A 21,233-nucleotide genomic window follows, 5' to 3' on the forward strand; every position below is an offset into this window, starting at 1 on the left:
GCCATTTGTATGTCTTTTTTTGGGAAATTTCTATTCAAGGTTTGGCCCATTTTTAAACTGGGTTGTTTCTCTTTTTGTTGAGTTGTATAAGTTCTTTTTATGTTGTGGATACTAGACGCTTCTCAGAATATGATTTGCAAATATTTTCTCCCATTCTGTATGTTATCCTTTCACAATCTTAATCATGTCTTTTGGTGCACACAATTTTTTAAATTTTGGTGAAGTCCAATTTACATAGGGCTATCCAGTTGTCTCAGTGCCATTTGTTGAAAAGTTCATTCTTGAATGGTTAGCACCCTTGTGGAAAATCAAGTGGCCATAGATGTATGAGTTTATTTGTGGATTCTCAATTCTATTTCATTGGTATATATGCATATCCTCATGCCCGTACCACACTGTTTTGCTTACTGTAGCTTTGTAGTAAGTTTTGTACTCCAGAAATGTGAGTTGTCCAGCTTTGTTTATCTTTTTGAATATTATTTGGCTGTTTAGAGTTTCCTGCAATTAATTCCACATAAATTTGAGGATCAGCTTTCACCATTTAGTATAATGCTAGATGTGGGCTTTTTATAAATGCCCTGTATCGTGAGGAAGTTCCTGTCTATTTCTAGTTTTCTGATTTTTTTTTTTTTTTTTAATCACAAGAGGGTTGGATTTTGTCAGATGCTCTTAATGCATCAGTTCAGATGATTGTGTTGCTTGTTTGGTCTATTAACACGGTATATTTTATTGATTGATTTTCTTGTGTTAAACCATTCTTGCATTTCTGGGATAAATCTTATTTGGTCATGGTGTGTAATCCTTTTAATATGCTGTTGCATTTATTTTGTTAGTATTTTGTTTAGGAGTTTTGCATTTATATTCATAGTTTTCTTTTCTGCACTGTCTTTGTGTGGCTTTGATATCAAAGTAAAAATAAAGGCTTCCTTGCTATTCCCAGAATATGCCAGACATGCTTTTACTGTGGGGCCTTTGCAAGGGCTGTTCCCTTTCCCTTTGCTTTCCTGTTGGAAGCTGCATCTCCTCTTTCAATTCTGCCTGAATCTGCCCTGCTGAGGGGTCAAGCCTGCCACCCCAATTAAGATTGCACATAGCTCTCTGTCTCCACTCGAGCACTATCAATTCTCCTTTCTCTACTCTAATTTTTTTCTCAATAACACTTATCATCTTTTTCATGATTTATTATTATGTAATATATATTAATATATCATATTATTTTTAATTTACTTATTTGTCGTGTTTATCTTTATTATCTAGACTCCTCTCCTTACACCTCAGTCATAGATTTTAGTTTGCTTAGTTTATAGATGTATCCAAATTTCCTGAATAGTGTCCAGAAAATAGTAAAAGGCCAATAAATATTTGTTCAGTTGAGTTGAATAAATTAACCCCAAGTGCTGGAAGCACTCCTGGGCATCTTAGCTACTCTGAGGGCTGTTGGTGTTGAGATCAGTCTCACTATGAGCATGAGAACGATGTTACATGCAAAGTGTTTGAAAATCAGGTGCTTGTAATCTGGGACTAGCCTTGTAGTTTATTATGATTATTATTTCAATTTACATACAGTAAAAGTCTCCGTGTTGTTGTGCAGGTCTGTGGGTTTTGATTCATGTGTAGAGTCATGTGTCCACCACCACAATCAAGAAACAGAACAGTCCCATCCCCTCAAATAGCTCGCAAATATTGCCCCACATGGTAAAACCTTTTCTCCACCCCAGCCCCTGGCAACTACTAATCTTTCCCTATAGCTTTGTCTTTCCAGAATATCATATACATGTGTAATCTGTTGAGACTGGCTTCTTCCACTCAGCCTAAGGCCTTTGAGTTTCATCCATGTTGTGTGTATAGTTAGTTCATACATCTTTATTGCTTCATATTATTCTGTTGCATGGATGCAAATATTTTATTCTAGTCCATAACTTATGTTTTCATCTTTAAACAGGGTCTTTCACAGAGCAAAAGTTTTGAATTTTGATGACGTCTTATTCATCAATCTTTTTCTTTTATGGATAGTGCTTTTATGTCAGTTCTAAAATCTCTTTGCTTAACCCAAGGTCACAAAGATTTTCTCCTATGTTTTCTTCTAAAAGTTTCATAGGTCTGTGATTCATTTTGAGTTACTTTTTGTACAAGGTGTGAGGTTTAGGTTGAGATGCATTTTTTTTTCATATGGATGTTTAATTCTTCCAATGCCAGCAGTTGAAAATATTATCTTTTTTCCATTAAATTATCTTTGTAAAAAATCATTTGGCCATATTTGTGTAGGTCTTTTCCTGGACCCCATTTCATTCCATTCATTTACGTGTCTAGTCCTTCACCAACACTGTCTTGATTATTCTAGCTTGATAATAAGTCATCAGATGAGCTAATGTGTGTTCTTTAAATGTATTCTCCCTTTACAAATTTGCATTGGTGATTTTATTTCCTTTGCCTTTGACTATCCTAGTACCATGCAAATGTTTATAATCAGTTTTAATTTCATTGATTTTTGCCATCTTTATTATTCCATTTCTTCTGCTTGCTTTGGTTTTTTTTAAAAAAATAGTATCTTCAGGTAGAAGCTTAGATTGTTGATTTGAGATCTTTTTTCTTTTGTATATGTTTAATCCTTTAAATTTCCCTCTAAACACTGCTTTACTAACATCCCACAAATATTTCTATGTATGTTCTTTTTATTTAAGCTCAAAATATTTTAAACTTTTTCTTGAAACTTTCTCTTTGACCCATAGGTTATTTTAATTTTCAAGAACCTGGGGATTTTTAAATTATCTTTCTATTATTTGTATTTAATTTAATTCTGTATGGTCAGAGAATACACTTTGTATGATTTTGCTGTTTGAAAAATGTTCCATGGAAACTACCTGAGAAAAATGTGTATTCTGCAGTTGTTGGGAGGAGTGTTCTATAAATGTCAATTACATCAGTTTGTTGATGGTGCTGTTCAGTTCTATTTTTGATGATTTTCTGTCTACTTTATCAATCACTGAGAGAAAGGTGTTGAAGTCTCTAGCTTTAGTTGTGGATTTTGCTGTCTTTTCAGTTCTATCAGTTTTTCTTTATGAATTTTGAGGTTCTGTTTGTGAAGTGAATACACATTTTGGATTGTTATATCTCCTTTAATATCACCTGTTTATTCCTTGTAATTTTCCCTGCTCTGAAGTCCACTTCCTCTGATATTAATAGAGCCATACCAGCTTTCTTTTGATTAGTGTTAGCATGGGAAAATTTTTCTATACTTTTGCTTTTAACCTATCTATATCATTATATTTAACAATGGCATATAACTTGGTTTTTAATTTTTTTCCATTCTGAAAATATGTATCCATTAATAATTTAATGTATTTATCAATATGTTTGAACTTAGATCTACCATTTTATTGTGTGTTTTCTCTTTTTTCCCCTATTTTTTGTTTCTTTCCTTTTCTTGCCTTTTTGCAGATAATTTGAATACATATTAATATTTTATTGGAATTTATTTATTGATTTTTTGGCTCTCTTTCTCTGTCTAGTCTTTTTAGTGTGTGTAATAGGGATGTACAATATACATACTTAACTTTACCTTTTGTTTTTTGTTTTCTTTAGAGACAGTGTGTCTCACTCTGTTGCCCAGGTGCAGGGTGATCTTCCTGCCTCAGCCTCCCAAGTAGCTGAGACTATGGATGCACACCACCACACCTGGATAATTAAATTTTTTTTTTTTTTTGGTAGAGATGGGATGTCGCTATGTTGCCCAGGCCAGTCTTAAACTCCTGGGCTCAAGCAATCCTCCCACCTCGGCCTCCCAAAGTGCTGGGAGTACAGGTGTGAGCCACTGCACCCAGCCATACTTAACTTTCAACAGTCTACTTAGAGTTAATATTTCAAATGTATTATAGAAAGCTTATCTCTCTACAGGTCCCTTTATCTTTCCTTATTTTTGCTGTGGCTCTCCTATGCATTATATCTAATATAATTTTGCTTTCAACTGTCATACATGTGTTTAAGAGCTTAAAAAAAGAAAAATAGTGGATTATATTTATATGAATATTTAACATTTCTATTACTCTTTCTTCATTCCTGAAGTACTAAGTTTCATTCTGTTATTATTTCCCTGCCACTTGAAGAACTTGTTAAAAGTATCATTTTTAGAACAAGTCTGATGGCAAGAAATTCTCTTTGTTTTCATTCATCTGATGTATTTATTTTTACTTCATTCCAGAAAGGTATTTTTGCTGGATATGAGATTTTGTGCATTTCTTTGCAGCACTTTTTGTTTCCTTGCCTTCTGCTTTCTCATGAGAAAATCCACAGTCACTCAGATTGTTCCCCTGTATGTAACGTGTCGGTTTTCTCTGGCTACTTTCAAGATTTTTTCATTGTCTTCAGAGTTTGGCAGTTTGATTATGATGTGCCTAGGCATGAATTTCTTTGTTTATTTTGTTTGGTTTTTGCTAAGCTTCTTGACTTTTTAAGGTTATACTTTTCACTAAATTTGAAGAAATAATGGTAAAAACCTTCTCAAACATTTTTTTCACTAAACTTGAAAAAAGAATGGCTAAAAACTACTCAAACATTTTTTTTTAAAATACCATATTCTTTCTCCTCTCCTTCTGAGATGCTAATGGTAGAAATGTTAGATCCTTTTTTTTTTTTTTTTTGACATATAACCTTGAGGCTGTCTTCATTTTTAAATGTAGTTTTCCTCTTTGTTGTTCAGATTGGGCAACTTCTTTCAATCCATCTGCAAGTTCATGAACTCTCATTCTCCTGTTGGTCTCGTTCAGTGAGTTTTTAAAATTTCAGTTATTGCGTTTTTCAGTTCCTAAATTTACATTTGATTCTTTTTTATTGTTTTCATTTCTTTATTGAAACTTTCTATTTTTTTCATTCATTTCAAAAGGGTTCACTCCTACATCTTGGAGTTTGGTTAATAATAACTGCTTACAAGGTCTTGTCTGATAGTTCCAATGTCTGTGTCATCTCAGCACTGGCATCTGTTGATTGCCTTTTTCTGTGTAAGAGATTGAGACTTCCCTGGGTTGGTCTATGTTGAGCAATTTAAGGTTGTATCCTGGATATCTTGGATGTTATCTTATGAATTCTTGCTCTTGTTGGCGTCTTACAGAGAACGTTCATGTTTTTGTTTTAGCAAGCAATTGACCCAGTGAGGTTCAGGCCACAGGTTTGTCCCCACCTTCTGTGGACTGTGGTTCCAGTGTCAGTTCAGTTTTCAAAGACTTTGCAGACTGACTTGATGTGCACCCCTCTTGCCTCATGCAGTAGTCAGTCTCCGTGGTTTACTTGCTAGGTGGGGTCGGATCCACACAAGCCCAGTGAGCATTGAGCCCAGAGGTTAGTACACAGCTGAGTGGTCACACTTTCTTCAGCCTCCTCCTCTTCGTTCTCTCCCTAACACTTTCTGGTTCCCATGGGTCCCCTTCCTTGTCTTTCTAGAAAGCAGGGCTTTAGTTTCTCTGCTCTTGCCCGCAACAGCGTCTGTCTCTGGGGCCAAGAAGGGAAAAGAAAAACGGAAAAAACAATGAGGGTTTCACCTACTCTTGGGACCACAGTTCCTCTAATCAGAGAGAAGGTTTCTCTCCAGAGAGAGTTTTAGAGCCTGCCTTGCTGCTGCTGCTGCTGGCGCTGCTGCTGAGGGAATTTCCCAGAAAACGGGGCGGGAAGAATGGAGAAACCAAAGAAAATGCCAGGGGTTTCCCCCAGTGTGCTGGGACCCGTAGGAGCCTCCCTTCTCACTCCTCAGACAGAACTGGAGGACTTCTCTTGGAGCTCTGTCCCTCCAGTTCCGGGTTTTAGTCTACGTAGGAGTCCACACCAGGGGATGCTAGAGGGAGAAGGCCTAGGAAACTCATTGCCAGTTCTGTGGTGCTTTGAGTTTGGTTTCTTTCTCTGCTACCATTTACGTTCCAGCATCCTCAGAAAGCTGCTGCATGAGTTTTGCTGGATTTTAGTTGCATTCGGGGGGGGGGGGGGGGGGACAGAGCAGCGTGTGCTTACACCATCTTGAAGGGACCCAGAAGCCCATGTGTGTGTGTGTGTATGTATGTGTGCATGTTCAATGTAAAATGAGAGCTTCTCAATCTCCCGCATATCTGGAGTGAAGGGAAGGAGACCAGGGAACTAACTTCCATTGAGTACTGACTGTGTGCCGGGCACATAGTCCATTATTGTACACTCCTAGGAGGAAAGTGTGGTGTCGTCAACACCATTGTACAGCTGGGGAAAGTTCGGCTCAGATGGAGCAGTTCAAGGTCATCTAGAGACTGAGGGTGTGTACCATGGTCAGTGTTAGAAAGACAGATCCAGCAAGTTCTGTCAAAAGGGAAGGGACTAGAAGGCCCATGTCTGATGTCCCCCTTTCCCTCTCTCTGCAGGATGGAGGAAGGTGATGCTGTGATCGCACATCCCGGGATGGTGTGTATCATGGTGAGGCTGCTTCCGCGGCTGTACCATGAAGATCACCCACAGGTACCTTCTGAAAAACACACGTGTTTTGTCATTTTCACATGACTCACCTTTTAGACTCCTTCTGGCCCAAGACTCCTTTTTCATTTTTCCTTTGTCCCCAGTGCCGTCTGTTAACAGAGCCACCTTTGGGAAGCACCTCTTGTGGGGAAGCCCCAATGTGTCTTGGACCCTTGACTGAGTTGTGCTCACCCTTCCAAAGCCATTCAAAACAGACCACTTCTGTTGGCAGACTGACCTTTCTGTTATTAAAACAACAGCCAAAACAAGGAACAACTGAAAATAATGGCACCTTCGCGAGGCAAGTCCCAGGTGCTAGGCACAATACTGGGTACTGATGGGTGGGCCCAGGAGTTCTCCACTCACCAACACATTCGTTCCTCCCACGGGGGCTGCAGAGACCCTGCCCTGTGCTCTGTGTGGGGCCTGCAGGGCTGGCAAGATGGGTACAGACACTGTCCACAGAGCCTGCGCTTATGGTGGGGGCTGGAGGTGGTGATGGTGCCCACAGACTAAATAAATGAGCTCACAAAGGAACATATGGTTATGAATTGTGACAAATGATATTAAGGGGAAAAAGTAGGGTGCCAAGAGAGAATAAGGGGAATGGAGATAGGGACAGACCTAATTAGGTCTAACTGAGATGAAGGGGTGGAGGTCAGGGAAGCCATCTCTCAGATGGTGCCGTTTAAGCAGCACCTTGGAAGATGAGTTGCCATGAACCTGGTAGGCAGGGGCTTGCTGCAGGTGGCCGGGGCAGGAGCCCAGTGGGTGAGCTGGACACGGGGCACTGGGGCAGACAGGGATGGAGGGGCCCTTGCCAACGTGCAGGTCATCCCAAGTGTAACAGGAAGCCTCTCTCAAGGGGATGGAGGAGGACACTCTCAGGTTTTGTATTAAAAATGTCATGTGGACTGTTTGGTGGGGGAGGGACTGGGAATGGGGGTTGTGGAGAGGAGATGAGGGGCGGCGGGTAGGAAGCTGTGGCTGCAGTCCAGGTGATGCCTGGGGGTAGCTGAGTTAGGGTGGTGTCTGTGTGAAGGTGTGGAGAAAGGAGTAAAAAGACCTTGTCAGAGATAGATTCTGTACCCCTGAGATGAATGGGGTGCAGGCACTGGGAAGACAAGGAGTCGAAGGGGACCTTCAAGTCTCTATCCTGGCAGGACTAGTGGTCCCACGCAGGAGCCAAGCTGGTAGGGGCAGGCGTGGAATAGCAGAGCAAGGCAAAATCTGAGCAGGTACTCTCCAGTGGAGGATTAAAGACCTTAGAAGTTCCAAGGAGGTGATGGGAAGAGTTGAGGAAGACTGGAAAATGTATCACTTTAGATTTATTAGCAGCAGATGGAAGGGAATTAATTGAATTGCGTTTATACTATGTCCCAGGCATGGTGGGATGGGGAACCTCTCACCTTAAGGCCACATGTGGCCTTCTGGATCCTTGAGTGTGACCTTTTGACTAAATCCAAATTTTACAGAACAAATCCTTTTATTAAAAGGGGTGCAGTAGAGAAAGATGAAACTTTTCTTGCCTCCTCTTGTGCTTAAAAGAGAAAATCTTGAAATCAGAAGGCCGCGGGTTCTCCACTCAACCCTTTCACTGCTTCTGTAATCCTAACTGCAGTTTTTTTGGGGGGTATTATTGTCTCCATTTTAACCAAGGGGGAAATGTAGATTCAGATCATTTAAAAGACTTTGAAGGATCCCCAGTGGGTGGCCCTGGTGTTGAATCTTGTCTTAGCTGGTGGCCGGTCTCCTGGTCTCTCCCACATGCAGCCGTGGCTTCCACAGGAGGAACAGTGGAGGCAAGGAGGGTCCAACTTTGCTTTGTCTGAGGGTTAAAAAGGAGGCAACATATTTTAGGAAGAAATGGCAACTGGTTGGCGTTATTTATCACAGCCTGTGAATGACAGTGACATTAGGAAGTCCGAATTCCATGCGAGAAGTGGAGGAGCGGAAGCCTTGATGCGTAGGGAAAGGAGCCGCTTCCATGGAGGAAAATCTGGAGTATTCAGCACAGGAGTGAAAAAAGCCTAACTCGGTTCCATGTCTCCGTGTCCTTTGGTGACTAGAGTTCTTTTTCTGGTTCCTGTCCCTCCGCTGGAGAGTGATGATAACGTGGCTATGACACCGGTGAGCGGGCACGCACAGAGTGGTGGGAGGGACTGCACTACACGGTGCTGAACGCCCGTCTGGAGGCAAGGAGGAGGCTGGGACAAAAAGGGTCGGAAAGTCAACAATAAGCATGCCATTATTCCCTGTGCTTCTGAGGGTCAGGGATGTAGGCAGGGCACAGCAGGAATGGCCGGTCTGTGCTCCACAGGGTGCTGGCTGTGTTGGACCACCCAAAACGGCCTCTTCTTCATAGAGGTGGCACTTCAACAAGGCTGGCTCCCCTGGCCGGGGCTCCTGTGCTGGCTCCCCTGGGTCGTCTAACTAGGCCGTGGTTCAAGCTGTCGGTGGGCTCCTGGGCTGCCCGCCACCCAGCCCTCTCCATCTGGCCTCTACCTGTGTCCCTCTGAGTGGGTGCTCCATCAGGGCACACAGCAGCCCTGGGCTCCCATGGCCACAACAGCAGAAGCTTCCATGCTTTGAAGGCTTAGGCTGGGACAAACCAGCCTCACTTCCACAGCATTCTGTTGGTCAAAGCGAGTCACAGGCTCAGCTTCAACTCAACAGGAGGGGACATACCCCTCCCCTACTGAGGTGAGGGGTGGCGTGTGTGTACAGGAGAGAGAGACTTGCTGGGGCCATCTGTAAAGACCAGCTACTGTAATTGCCTTAAGCCTCTGACTGATGGATAAAAACACTCGACCCCTAAATCCTGTGTCTTCTAGCCAGTGAGTTATTAATATCTAAAGTCCAGGACCTTACCTTCTTTACCTTAGTATTCAAGACAGGACTTGCTGGAGAAAATTAAAAACTAATACACATTGGAGGTTGCCTCTGTGCCAGGAATGTTAGTTTGCCAATCTTCACAATGACTCTTTGAAGTCTATGAGGTGCTTCCCATGCTGCAGGTGCTAGAGGCTTAGGAAAGCTATGTGACCCCTAGGATCACGGTGAGGGAAGCTGGTAAGGGAAGATCTGAAAGTCGCCCTGGCCCAAGCACAAGACATGGCTGATGAACAGGCCTCTGAGTTCTGCAGGTCTCCCAGAATGCAGGTCATATGTTCTAGGCATTGGACACCTTTCCAGGTGCAGTGGCCTTATTGCGAGGACGTCCAGCTCCCTTAGCTATATTTCATACCATGCAACGCCCTTGCAGTCGGAACACCTCAGCTGGTCTTAGCAGTCAGATGATTGCTAATGGATGCATTCTGCGAAAATCCACTGCAATAGTGACTGATGAAGTGACACAGAGAGGACAATGCCCTGTCTTACTCCCTCCTACAGGCACAGAAACTCCATGGATGGAGTTTCGGATTGACTCCTTGGTCGTCACAACACGATGTAAGGAAGAACTTCTACTATTTGCTCATCCTTTGATGATAATTGGACAAATTAAGCATGCAAATGAGAATTCCATTTGGTATGCTTTCTCTCTGTTCGGGTCATAATGAGTAATTTAAGAAAAAGTCTAATTGTCTTGCACTGTCTCTCAAATATGCAAATGAAATGTAGTGGTGCATTTTCTCAAATATTTTCTGCAGATGCCAAATCAGCAGCTATTAAAAGTTGGATAATTACAGTAATTAATTTCTGAGAGGAGGTGGAGGAAACCTCATAACAGCAGATAGAGTAGTACATCAAATGAGAAATGAGACCACACACAAAAGTGCTGAAACAGAACTGACTGCAGGCCTCCGCAGGTTTGGTGCAGGAGACAGAGCGGGGAGTTTCAGTAGATGGCAGTGCTACTAAGCAGATGGAGCTTGAGTCCCCATCATCATTTAGGTCTGCTTGACGGTTGCTAACACTCCCTACACTCTTACCCACTTTACATTACTCACATGCTCTTCCTCCCTCAGGGATGAGAAATTGATGGCTTTCCGAGGTACAGATGTCATCTGAGAGGCCACCATTTAAGTAACCTTATGGGCGTTCTGTTCTAGTTTATTTCCAGTTGTGGCCACATGACATTTGTTCTGTGAATGACCTGGAAGTGTTTTCCCCTCTGAAATTCCAGCACTGTGAGCTGCTCTTGGAAACAGATAATCCAGCTGTTTTGCTGCCTCTGGCATCACTGGTATAAAAAATTGGGTGGTGGGAATTTTACTGTGCACAAGGCAAAAATGGAGTCCACCTTGCTTCTCTTGGAGCTGAATTGGCCCCAGAAAGAAATCGCTATTTGGGAAGAAAGATACTTTCTCTTTCTAGCATACCGAGAATCCAGGAGGTAAGGGTGAGGCAGTGGGCCAGAGCTCTGACCAGTATTGGAAGGGCTTCCCAGGCCGAGGCACCACCCCTTCCTCCAGCACTGTGGCCCTTACGCAGGTCTTAGCTGAGGGCTATTTGCTGTGCATGTGGCAGAAGGCAGGAGGCCAGGTCTAGTTTAGCCGAGGTATAACTCAGCCTGTGTTGGAGCCACCCGTTTGATATGTTTGCTTCTATGAATAATTACAAAACATGTACTGTGTGTTTCTGGGGATCCACAGATGAATGTCGCAGGAACTCATACTCTGGGTTTGCGGGTGGGAGGCGGAGGAGCGTGGAAGACAGTAAGGAAACTTCCTGACACCTGTAACAGAGGCTTGGCCACAGGACCTTGGGACATGGGCAGGGGAAAAGCCACAGAGAGGTGGGACGCCAGAGCTCGGCTTTAAAGAGAAGGTGTGCCCAGGCCAGATCAGGGAGAGGAGGGAGGGAAGAGAAGCTCAGACACGGAGGGAAACACAAACAAAGATGCCTACGGGGGACTTTTAATAGTTCAGTGGGGCTAGGGTAAACCACATGGGTGGAAAGGCAGTGAGTGGGGCTGGGAAGGTCAGTTGAAGCCACATTATGAAGGGCGTTGAATGCCGAGCTAAGAGAGTTGGACTTTATTGGGTTACCATCCATTGACAGCGTCGGCGTTATTGTCGTCGTCGTCATCATCGTCGTCATCATCATCATCATCATTGCCATATTTAATGAACACCCACTGTAGGAGGGGCAGAGTTTAGGCTTCGAAGACAGCAGATTGTGGTCAAGTCTCAGCTGTGTCACTTAGCGGTCACAGATTCATAGGAAAGTTATTTAACTTCTTTGATCCTTAACTTCCTTTGTGTAGTGTGGGGGTAATAATGGGTCTTCCTCATGGCATCATTGTGAGGATCGCATGAAACAGTTCATGGCAAGCATAACTTGCACAGCAGTGTGGGAAGGACTTGATAATGGTGTAGTTACTGTTATTACTTGCCAAAAAAAAACTTTGCAAGCATTTTACCATTTAATATATATTTTTTTTTTTTTTTAGACAGAGTCTCACTCTGTTGGCCGGGCTAGAGTGCTGTGGCGTCAGCCTAGCTCACAGCAACCTCAAACTCCTGGGCTCAAGCGATCCTCCTGCCTCAGCCTCCTGAGTAGCTGGAACTACAGGCATGCGCCACTATGCCTGGCTAATTTTTCTATATGTATTTTTAGCTGTCCATATAATTTCTTTGTATTTTTAGTAGAGACAGGGTCTCACTCTTGCTCAGGCTGGTCTCGAACTCCTGAGCTCAAACAATCCGCCTGCCTTGGCCTCCCAGGGTGGTAGGATTAAAGGCATGAGCCACCACGCTCGGCCCCGTTTAATCTTCATAATAACCCTGTAAGGTGGCTATCAGTATTCCTGTTTCGTAGATGAAGTCTTGAAACTTGCAGCAATTAAGTGACACAGTCAACGTTGTTGCTATTGGTGGCTGTGGGGTCCAGACCTCCTGCTACCCCACCAAGTCACCTTTCCTGAGGGGAAGTGGTAGCCGTGGACAGTTATGGGAAGGCCACGGCACAGGTGGGCCTGGGCATTAGGGTCATTGTTGGGTGGGTCCCAGAGGCCTAAGGCTGCTGAGAAGACTCTGCTGCCGTGGAAACCTCTGCACAGTCTGCTGGGATGCGAAGAAGATCAGGTTCAGGCTGCGTGTATCTATTAACTCATTTGTGCCTAAATTTGGAAACGGTGCCATTTTCTGGAATTAGCCTGTATTTCAAACACACTGAACTAATCCTATGGGTTTCAAATAACTAAAATATTGACAACATTAATAGCCCTGGATAGCATTGCACGAGGACAGGCTATTTGAAAAGAGAGCCATTTCCTCCAACAAGGAAATGGTAAAGTGGGATTCTTGCTTTGTTAAATTATAACACATTAGGCATTTCAAATATGTTGAATTTGTATGGTTCCTATGCTCTCTCCCACTGAGCCCCATCCCCAAAATAGTTCTATTATTCATGAGTGGAAAATCTCAGATGTTAGTTGAAATCCAGGTGACTTCTCAGGGTAGCCTCTCAAAGAGAGCAAAGAGGCACCGTGTGCAGGGAGGTGACGAGGATCAGGAGCAAGCTACCTGGACTTAGCCTGATGGCAGGGGGACGGTGAGGGCCCAATTATCAGGCGAGTTTGCATCTAGTACCTTTTATCATCATTGCTTATGTGACACGTAGGCCATTTCCTTTCTCTGCACCTCAATTTCAACCACTCAGATTTGGCCTAAGTCAAAGGGTTTGGAGTCAATGTCTCGGGGCCAGAGAGGTAATGGACATGCATAATGAAGCCCGGGGTCAGCAATAGGGAGTGGTGAGGCCAGTGGCCAAAGGGGAGTACTCGCCCTGCCTAAAGGTGCCCACATTTAATTAAGAAGAAATGAAACAGAAGTAAAACCAAACTGAAAGGCTTCTATAGACCCTCAGTTTATGACCCCTATGAGGTCATAAATTCTCTTCCTCATAATTAGTGTATGGTGCAGTGTTAAAATCATGGGCTTTGTAGTAAGGTTTAGGTTGGGATGCCAGTTCTGGCACCCAGTATCTCTATGGCCTTAGGAAATTGATGAAAACTTTCCACGTCTCAGTGTTCTCATTTGCAAAATAGGCGTAATATTTCCTGTTGAGAAGAGTAGCAAACGCAGAGTTGCAGAGTTCCGTGTAGTCCCTGCGCTCGGTGTGTGCCTGTCAGAGGCTGCTCCACACTCCCTCCCTTCTCTTCTAGCTTTGATTGTATTCTTCAGAGTCTGGGTCATGGTATATAAAACTCTGAAAATATTAAATGGAAGGTAATACATTTTAGGTATATTTCCAACTGACATTACACTATTGATAAATTATAACAGGAAACTGATATTGAACTATGTTAATATCTGCTTATGAGTCGGAAGACTGGGTGCTTTCTCGTGCCACGTCTGTACTTTATTAGTGACCCGAGAGAAGCTCAGAGTGTAGCCAGCATAAAGCGGGGGAGGAGTTCACCATTGGATGACAGAATGGGGACGGGAAGGGTCCCTACCAGCTTGAGCAATGGGTAAGAATCCATGGGGTCAAAGTGCAGCAGACACACACTCATGTCTAGACACACATTCGTGCTGGCTGGTGCAGGACAAAAGAATGTGTGTGAGTCCTGGCGGTTTTAGGGCAAGGTCAATAATCATCCCCGGTGGACCGAGGACACCGTATGGTGAATTCCACTCTCTCAGGGGGGGTGAGCCCAGCGGCAGCTGCAGTCCAGCTGGGTGGTCAGGGTCTGAGCTGGGGCATAGCCACGCCCACTCACAGCACCCCCAGGAAGTCGGGACCAGGCGGTGAGGAGCCCTGGCAGGCAGGCTGTCCCCAGAGGGAGACCCCTCACTCCCGATCTAGTGTCAGGGCCTGGAGTGAGTATTGGGATACTGATTTGGGTCAGGCGGGGCCTGGGACCAGAGCTTGGAATGGGTACAAAAATCAGAGGGTAGCCTGTGATCTGGGGCATCTGGTAGAGGCTGGCTCGGAGACTTGGGGTGCTTTACAGATCAACTGCACCAGAAGTGGGTGAATCCTCAAGCAGCTCTCAAGAGCGAGGTCAGTGCTGGGTCACTGGGCTCTTAGCCCTCTGGGACTGGCTATCTGAAGAGTTCAGGGCTCTGTGCTCAGTTGTGGATTGCTCCATGAGCTGGGGCGGACAGGGTCTGGTAGGCAGAAGAGCAAGCCCCTCTGCATGACACCCAAGGCCCCTGATGTTGTGTCTCACCCCTGTGACCCCAGCCTTTCCCACAAGGCTGTGCTCATGCTCATCCCTGGCCTTCACACCTGCTGTTCCCCTGCCAGGAAGACCATTTCTCCTGCCGGCCTGGCTCACTCTCTCATTATCCTTCAACAGTTAATTGGCACATCACATTTTCTGACCATCCTGTCAGCGCTCTAGGTTAGGTGCACTTCCTGTGTTCTAGAATGTCCTGTGCTTGCACTTAGTGAGCAGCTATTGTATTTGAGGCAGAGAAAGGCACCAGGGGTGAGGAGTCATTGCCGCAGGCAGCAGCTCACAGTGCTGTGGGGTGGGGAGGAGAAGGGGAGACACAGAGTGAACCATCCATGGTGTGGCGTTTACCATGATTAAAGAACAGACACAGTTCTGATTGCAAAAGTCAGAAAAAGTTTCTTGGGTGAGAGGACATGTGAATTGTCTCTTGAGTAGTAAGTAGAAACTGAGCAAAGAGTGAGATTGAAAAGGACATTTCCAATTTTGGGTATCAGTCAAAAAGGGCCAGTACATTCAGCAGAGGGTGAGAGTGTCACTATGGCTGGAGTACAGGGTGGACAAAAGGGGAGGGTGGGAAGAAAAGTTGGAAAGAGAGAAATACTTTCTAAATGTGAGATTCTAGGCTCCAGTGACCTGGGAGCACTGGCCATCAAATGCATGTAATTTGTAAAAGAAGCAGAAGATTTGGAGCAGGCACCCACTTACCCACATGCATCTTTTTTTTTTATTTTTTTAAAATTTATTTTCGAATATTATGGGGGCACAAATGTTTTGGTTACATGGATTGCTTTTGTACTGCTTGAGTCAAAGTTATAAAGATGCCCATCACCTGGATAATGTACACTGTACCAGTTACATATGATTTCACCATCTCCTCCTCCCACCTCCCACCTGCATGATTTCTGCTGAGTTTTACTTCCATCTGTGCACATGAGTGCTGATCCGTTAGTTCCAATTCAATAGTGAGCACATGTGGGGTTTGTTTTTCCATTCTTGTGATACTTCACTTAGGAGGATGGTCTTCAGTTTCATCCAGATTGTTGCAAAAGGTATTAATCTTTTTATGGCTGAGTAGTGTTGCATGGTGTACGTTGTCATTTTATTCATCCACTCATGAATTGATGGACACTTGGGCTGATTCCACGTTCTTGCAATTGTGAATTGTGCTGCAGTAAACATTTGAGTGCAAGTGTTTTTTGATTTACCCAAAGGAAAAAAGTCATTTTACCACACACATCTTGATCTTAGTTACAAATCTGTCCAAGTGCATTGAGGAAGCCAGGCCCTTTAGACATGGATTCTGCTGATTTCACGGGAATCAGAATCTTTTACACCTAAACCAAGATCACAAACTCCCAAGGCCGTAGGGGCACCACAAATGAGTGTATCAGGCTGTAGGATGGTGGCAGAATGGAAAGTTCATGCCCATGTAACAAGAACTAATTCCAAGTAAGCAATAGCAAGGCCGTGAGAACTTGTCAAGTGAAGCGTGTCTGTGGGCCCTATTTATCCTTGCCATCCCATTTATAGTCTTTGAGAACATAACTTAAAAAGTTGAGCTCACTTAAAGTCTGCCATTTCTCTTCTAAAATCAGCAAATAAAGAACATTTCAACCAAACTGGAACAAGCAACTAACACAAATGTGAATAGCTCAATAAAGTCCCTAGTTTTTTCAGAGCGTGTGGGGGAAGCAGACACTGGGTGTCTCTGATGGTTTTTACATCGTGTCAGGACAATGTGGGTAAGGTCCAGCAGATACCCATGTCGGACACTGTGGTGTACCCAACACCCAGACCTCTCTGGAGGGACCCAGCACACCAGGACCTGGCCCTCATTGGGTTCTGGGGTCATGTTAATCTGGACCAGGAGAGACAGTGAGGCAAAGAGAGAGACAAATAAGAATAAACACCCACAGCTGCACAAGGGAGAACTTAAAGGCTAGACGGTTAAGTGGAGAAAGCAGAACACTCCTTAAGGCTGCCCCGAAAATCGCTATATGATAATTTGCCTGTGGGTCCAGCCGGGTGAGCCTGTTCTCTGACCACCGAGTCCTAATTGAACCACCGTCCCCTTTCCTGCGTTGGAAGTAATATGCGTTAGGAAAATCAATCCATTTGTAGGGGGAGAAACCAGACTGGTTTCCTGCTACTGCTCATATTTTCACTAAAACACCATTTTACTGGAACCGACATTGAAAAAAACAGCACATTTTATTCAAAACAAGGCAATATTGGTATTGACAGAGCTGCAGTGATAATGAGGACGATCAATTTTCCCTCCTCCATTATGGGGTATTGAGCAATTTTGGAGTAACTTGTGGCATCGTTAGACGAGATCAGCATTTCTCCCTTTTGTAAACTTTTCTTTTTTTCATTTCTTTTTTCTTTTTTTTTTTCATATTTAGATTTTATTCATGCTATGGTGTGCAAAAAAAAAAAAAAAAAAAAGAATAAGAAAAAAAAAATAGGAAAAAAAAACCCCAAAACCGAAAAACCCAAAAGTCTCCAAAGCAGTAAGTGAAGTGCTGGTAATAAAAACTGGAGTTTGTAGACATTTCTCTTTAATTCTTATTAATAATACATTGTTATGTTATTTTTACGTCTTGGTTCATACAGACTGCATTTCTTCTCTCCCCCTAAACTGAAGGAGTACAGTTACCAAATAAAATAATCCAAGTTCTGAGAGGGGATGTTCAAGGCAAGAGGGTGGACGTTCCTTTTCTGTTTTGAGGGGAAGGGAGGCAGAGGTGTGGGCTCAGATGGGCGAGGGAAGGGACAGTCAAAGCATCAGAAGAAAGGTGAAAGGTCTGAGGGAGGGAGCCAGGGAATTGGGGTGGATTTCCACATGGAAGAGTGAAAGTGATGGATTTGGAATAGTTTAGTGCAAATTCGTGTTGGCATTTCCACTTTCGGTTTCTGGTCCGTGTTGGGCTACACAGCACAGGCTGGTCATGCAGATACCACATTTGCAGGGAGAGGGGCCGTCTGCCCCGAGTGAGGCCTCTCCTCGACATCGGCGACACCACGTGCTCAGGCCAGCGGCAACATTGGCAAAATGGTGATGATTCAGAATGGGAAAATCCTGCCTGGGAGGGATGGGCCGCTGGAAAACCAGCCTAATGTAGTTATATCCGGCCCCCCAATTTTAAATCAGAAGTGTTAACTGATGACATCTTAGAGATGGGGATTTCCCTGAGTGCCATCAGTTTGAGGCAGAGCTATGAGAACTGTATGTCTGCAAGGCAGGTAGGAGGATGCAGGGGTGGGCTGTGTGACCCATGCAAGTTTTTAGAAAAATCTAGAACCTGATGATAAGCAATATAAATATGTTTCCCCATGCATTTTAGTCTGTGAAACATATGTGCTGCAAAACTGTGTTAGCAGCTGTGGAAGAGCCCTGTCTTATTTATCTCTGTCTCTTAGTGATAGAAACCATCTCTGGGCAGGGAGCCCTTCCAATGACTGCCATGTAGAGAGGAGGTGGTGGAACAAGGTGACACTGAGCATGAGGTTCAAGGTCAAAGTCAGGTTCTGCCCTTGCCTTCTGGCCCCCTGCTCTGGGCTCAGCTTCCTCATCTGTAAAGTGGGTATGGGGTAATATACCTTCCTCATAGGCTTCTCGCAGGGATTGCATAATCCATAAGTGCCAAAATGCTTAGAGAAGGGCCTGGCCCATTCCAAGCACCCAGAAAATAGTCTCATCCCAGGATAGAACTTGGCCCTCCCAGTGGATGCCAGGCCCAAAGTCCCTTCTAACTGCACAAGCTCCGTGAAATGTACGAGAGGCTTCAGGGACCCTCCCTGCCCAGATGCTGTAAATGTTCTGCTAGAGCACGTCTCATCGTGCAAAGACTGTTTGCCTGCTTGCTGGTCTCACCTTTAGTCCCTGAATCCCTGCAGGGACAGTGTCTTATTCATTGTTGATTACCTAGAGCTTTACCCAGAAGCTGATGTTGTGGAGCTGCTTAATTCTTGTTTGAGGAAGAAGAGGAGGAGAGGAAGCAGAAAGGACTCCAGGAAAGCTTTCATAGGCGGGCGTGAGGAATAGGGGTTCTGTGACTTGAAGAGACCAGGCTCCAGGCCTCCTTAGACAGAGCATGCTCCAGTCGTACCCTTATGGTTCCTCCTGGCTTGACTTTGATGGGCTAGACATCCTCTGTGTTGTCATACATGCATCTCTTTTCTTGGAACCACAAACTGGGGCAAAGGCATAGAATATGAAAAGGTTGCTGGTACCTCAGGTTGGGTTCCCTGGAAGTGGAGCCCGAGACAGGGATAGAGGTGTGTGGGATTTGTCAAGGGAGGGACCCAGGAGAAGCGGAGCAGGGGAAGGGGAAGGAGCTGGCAAGGATGTGCCATCAACTGAAGTCTAGCATTAGGCCCAGCCCACAAGGGCTCTGAAGCATGAATTTCACAGTCTGGAGGGTGATGACCTCATTGGTTTCAGACTGGTGTATGTGTGTGGTGCATGTGGGCACATATGCATGTGCATGTATATGTATGTGCATGCATGTGTATGTGCACACGTGTATGTGTGTATATAGGTGTGTTTGCACAGATGTGTGTGTATGTAGGGGGTTCTGTAGCGTTCAGGCAGGGCAGTTCTCCAGAGAAGAGGCAGCGTGGTGGGTGCACTGCTCACCTGCAGAAGGAGGTCTGGGTGGGCATCAGTAGCATCTGTGGTAGCAAGGAAAATTCCAGTAAGTTCTAACCTGTGTCCCTCTCATTTAAGATGGCATCTTATCCAACAATAAAAAAAAATGTGGACAATCCTAAGAGTGTTTTTTTAAAGGAATCCTGAGTCCATCCAATCCATTTCTATATCTTGAGCCCCGTGGAAGGCTGGGAATTCCAAGGGCTTATCTTTTTACAAAGAAAGGATGATTGCGAAAGCAATGTGTGATATTTGGCTCTAATGCTTACTGAGCCCACCCTGTGCCCTCTGTTCCAAGTGCCTCAAAGGACATAAAGAGAACCAAGTAACTGGAAACCTAATAGAGGGTAAGATAAGAGCACAGCTGTCCCTGTGACAGAAGGTGCTTATGACCCAGGACAGACAAAGGATGATGTGAGGGTAGGTGGAGGGAGGTGACACCTGGGGGTGAGAGTGGCTTAAGCGAGAGCTTCTCCCCGGAGCTGTGGCTGTAGCCGGCCTGCCAACTTTGGGTGTGGTTTGAGATGTGCACGGTGAGGTCTGCATCTGCCATGGCCAGTGTGTGTGTGTGTGTGTGTGTGTGTGTGTGTGTGTCGGGGGAGGAGGTTTTTCTTCAGGCTTGTACCTCCAGGTGGAGTACACCTTTTACACCGGGGTACAAACTCCAACACAGGAACTGTCACAGGAGGGATGCCAGCTGGGGGGATGTGGGACCCCTAGAGGGCACAGCCACCACCCAGTGCCAACTGCTCCTGTATGTGGAGCTGCAGGCCTGCAAGACCAGTTCTTCCCATCTTTTGAGAGGGGCCACAAGTCTGGATTTTTATATGAAATCTTCAGACTTTTCAATGTTAGCAGTTAATTTGCTTAAACATAGTGTGAGTCAAACACAGCTCGTCTAAAGGGCAGACCTGGCCTCCTGCCTGCTGGTGTGCAGCCTCCATTTTTAGCATTTAGCTCGTCAGCAGCTGCCCCCACAGCTAAGTCCGCCCGTAGGCAGACCTCCCCCTGCTGCCCCTGCAGGTGAGGCAGGCAGTGTAGGAACACCTGAAACAGATGGGTGCAGTGGCACAGGCCATGGTGGATTCAGGCTCCTTGCCCCACAGCCAACCCTAGGCCTAGCTGGGAGTTCTTCAATGTCACCCACAGGATGCTTTGCCCTTGAGGGCTCACGGCTTGCTTTGGTCCCCTCTCAGCTTTCTGAGGAGATCCAGTGCTCCCTGGCCAATCACATCCAGTCCCTGGTAAAATCGGAGAAGAACCGCCAGATCGTGTGCGAGGCCGGCATGCTCAGGACCCTCATGACCTCCTGCCACAGGGCCCTGTCCGCCCGCAGCAGCCCCCTGCACTCACGCCTCATCAGGATTTGTGAAAAACTCGCTTCCCAGGCCATTGAACCAGACGTGTTAAGGTACCAAGCTGCTAAATGCTGCCAAGCCCGGCAGCTGTGTCCATTGTGGGGCAAGGAGTGCGCCATGGGCCGTAAAGGGGCCTCCAGAACAAGTGTCCTGATGTCCCCTACCCACCCCTCTGCAGGGCATGGCCCTGTCCTGGCATTCAAGGCTGGAAGTGCACGGGCCAGCCTTGAGTCTGTACCAGGCAGTGTGCGGGTGCCCACAAAGCAGACACGGTCCCTCCACGGCATGTGGTGGGTGGGGCTTCGAGGAAGCGAAGGCTGAGCTGCTCCCTAGGCCTGTGCAGTTCACCACACAGGGAGAGGTGAGGATGGCTCTGCTGGGAGGGTGGGGCTGGGCGGGCCTGGAGAGGCTGGCCACAGGGAGCTGCAGGGACTCCTGGCACCACTGGATCCTGCAGGGGGCTTTTCTGTGGGCAGCCCCTCCATGAAGCTGCATTCCTGGAGAGCTGCAGCAGGGAGGGAACGTGCATGGGGAGCAGACGCAGGAGACAAGAAGGCAGGAGGGAAGGCTGCAGGACGGAGGGCAAGAGTCTCCCTGCCTCTGGGCGCAGTGCTGAGGGCCACACACT

At 45.5% G+C, this 21,233-nt stretch overlaps 1 protein-coding gene across 1 annotated transcript in view; it reads left to right on the forward strand.

The window, feature by feature from the left end:
- The window catches only part of WDFY4 (WDFY family member 4), a 262,564-nt gene that overhangs the window by 47,059 nt on the left and 194,272 nt on the right, over nucleotides 1–21,233 (forward strand). The window contains exons 12-13 of the mRNA XM_069461073.1: nucleotides 6,372–6,465; nucleotides 20,444–20,658. Of these exons, the coding sequence (XP_069317174.1) occupies nucleotides 6,372–6,465; nucleotides 20,444–20,658 (309 nt within the window). The remainder of the gene's footprint in view (nucleotides 1–6,371; nucleotides 6,466–20,443; nucleotides 20,659–21,233) is intronic.

Source organism: Eulemur rufifrons, chromosome 28 (assembly GCF_041146395.1).
Source record: "Eulemur rufifrons isolate Redbay chromosome 28, OSU_ERuf_1, whole genome shotgun sequence".
Classification (NCBI taxonomy): Eukaryota; Metazoa; Chordata; class Mammalia; order Primates; family Lemuridae; genus Eulemur; species Eulemur rufifrons.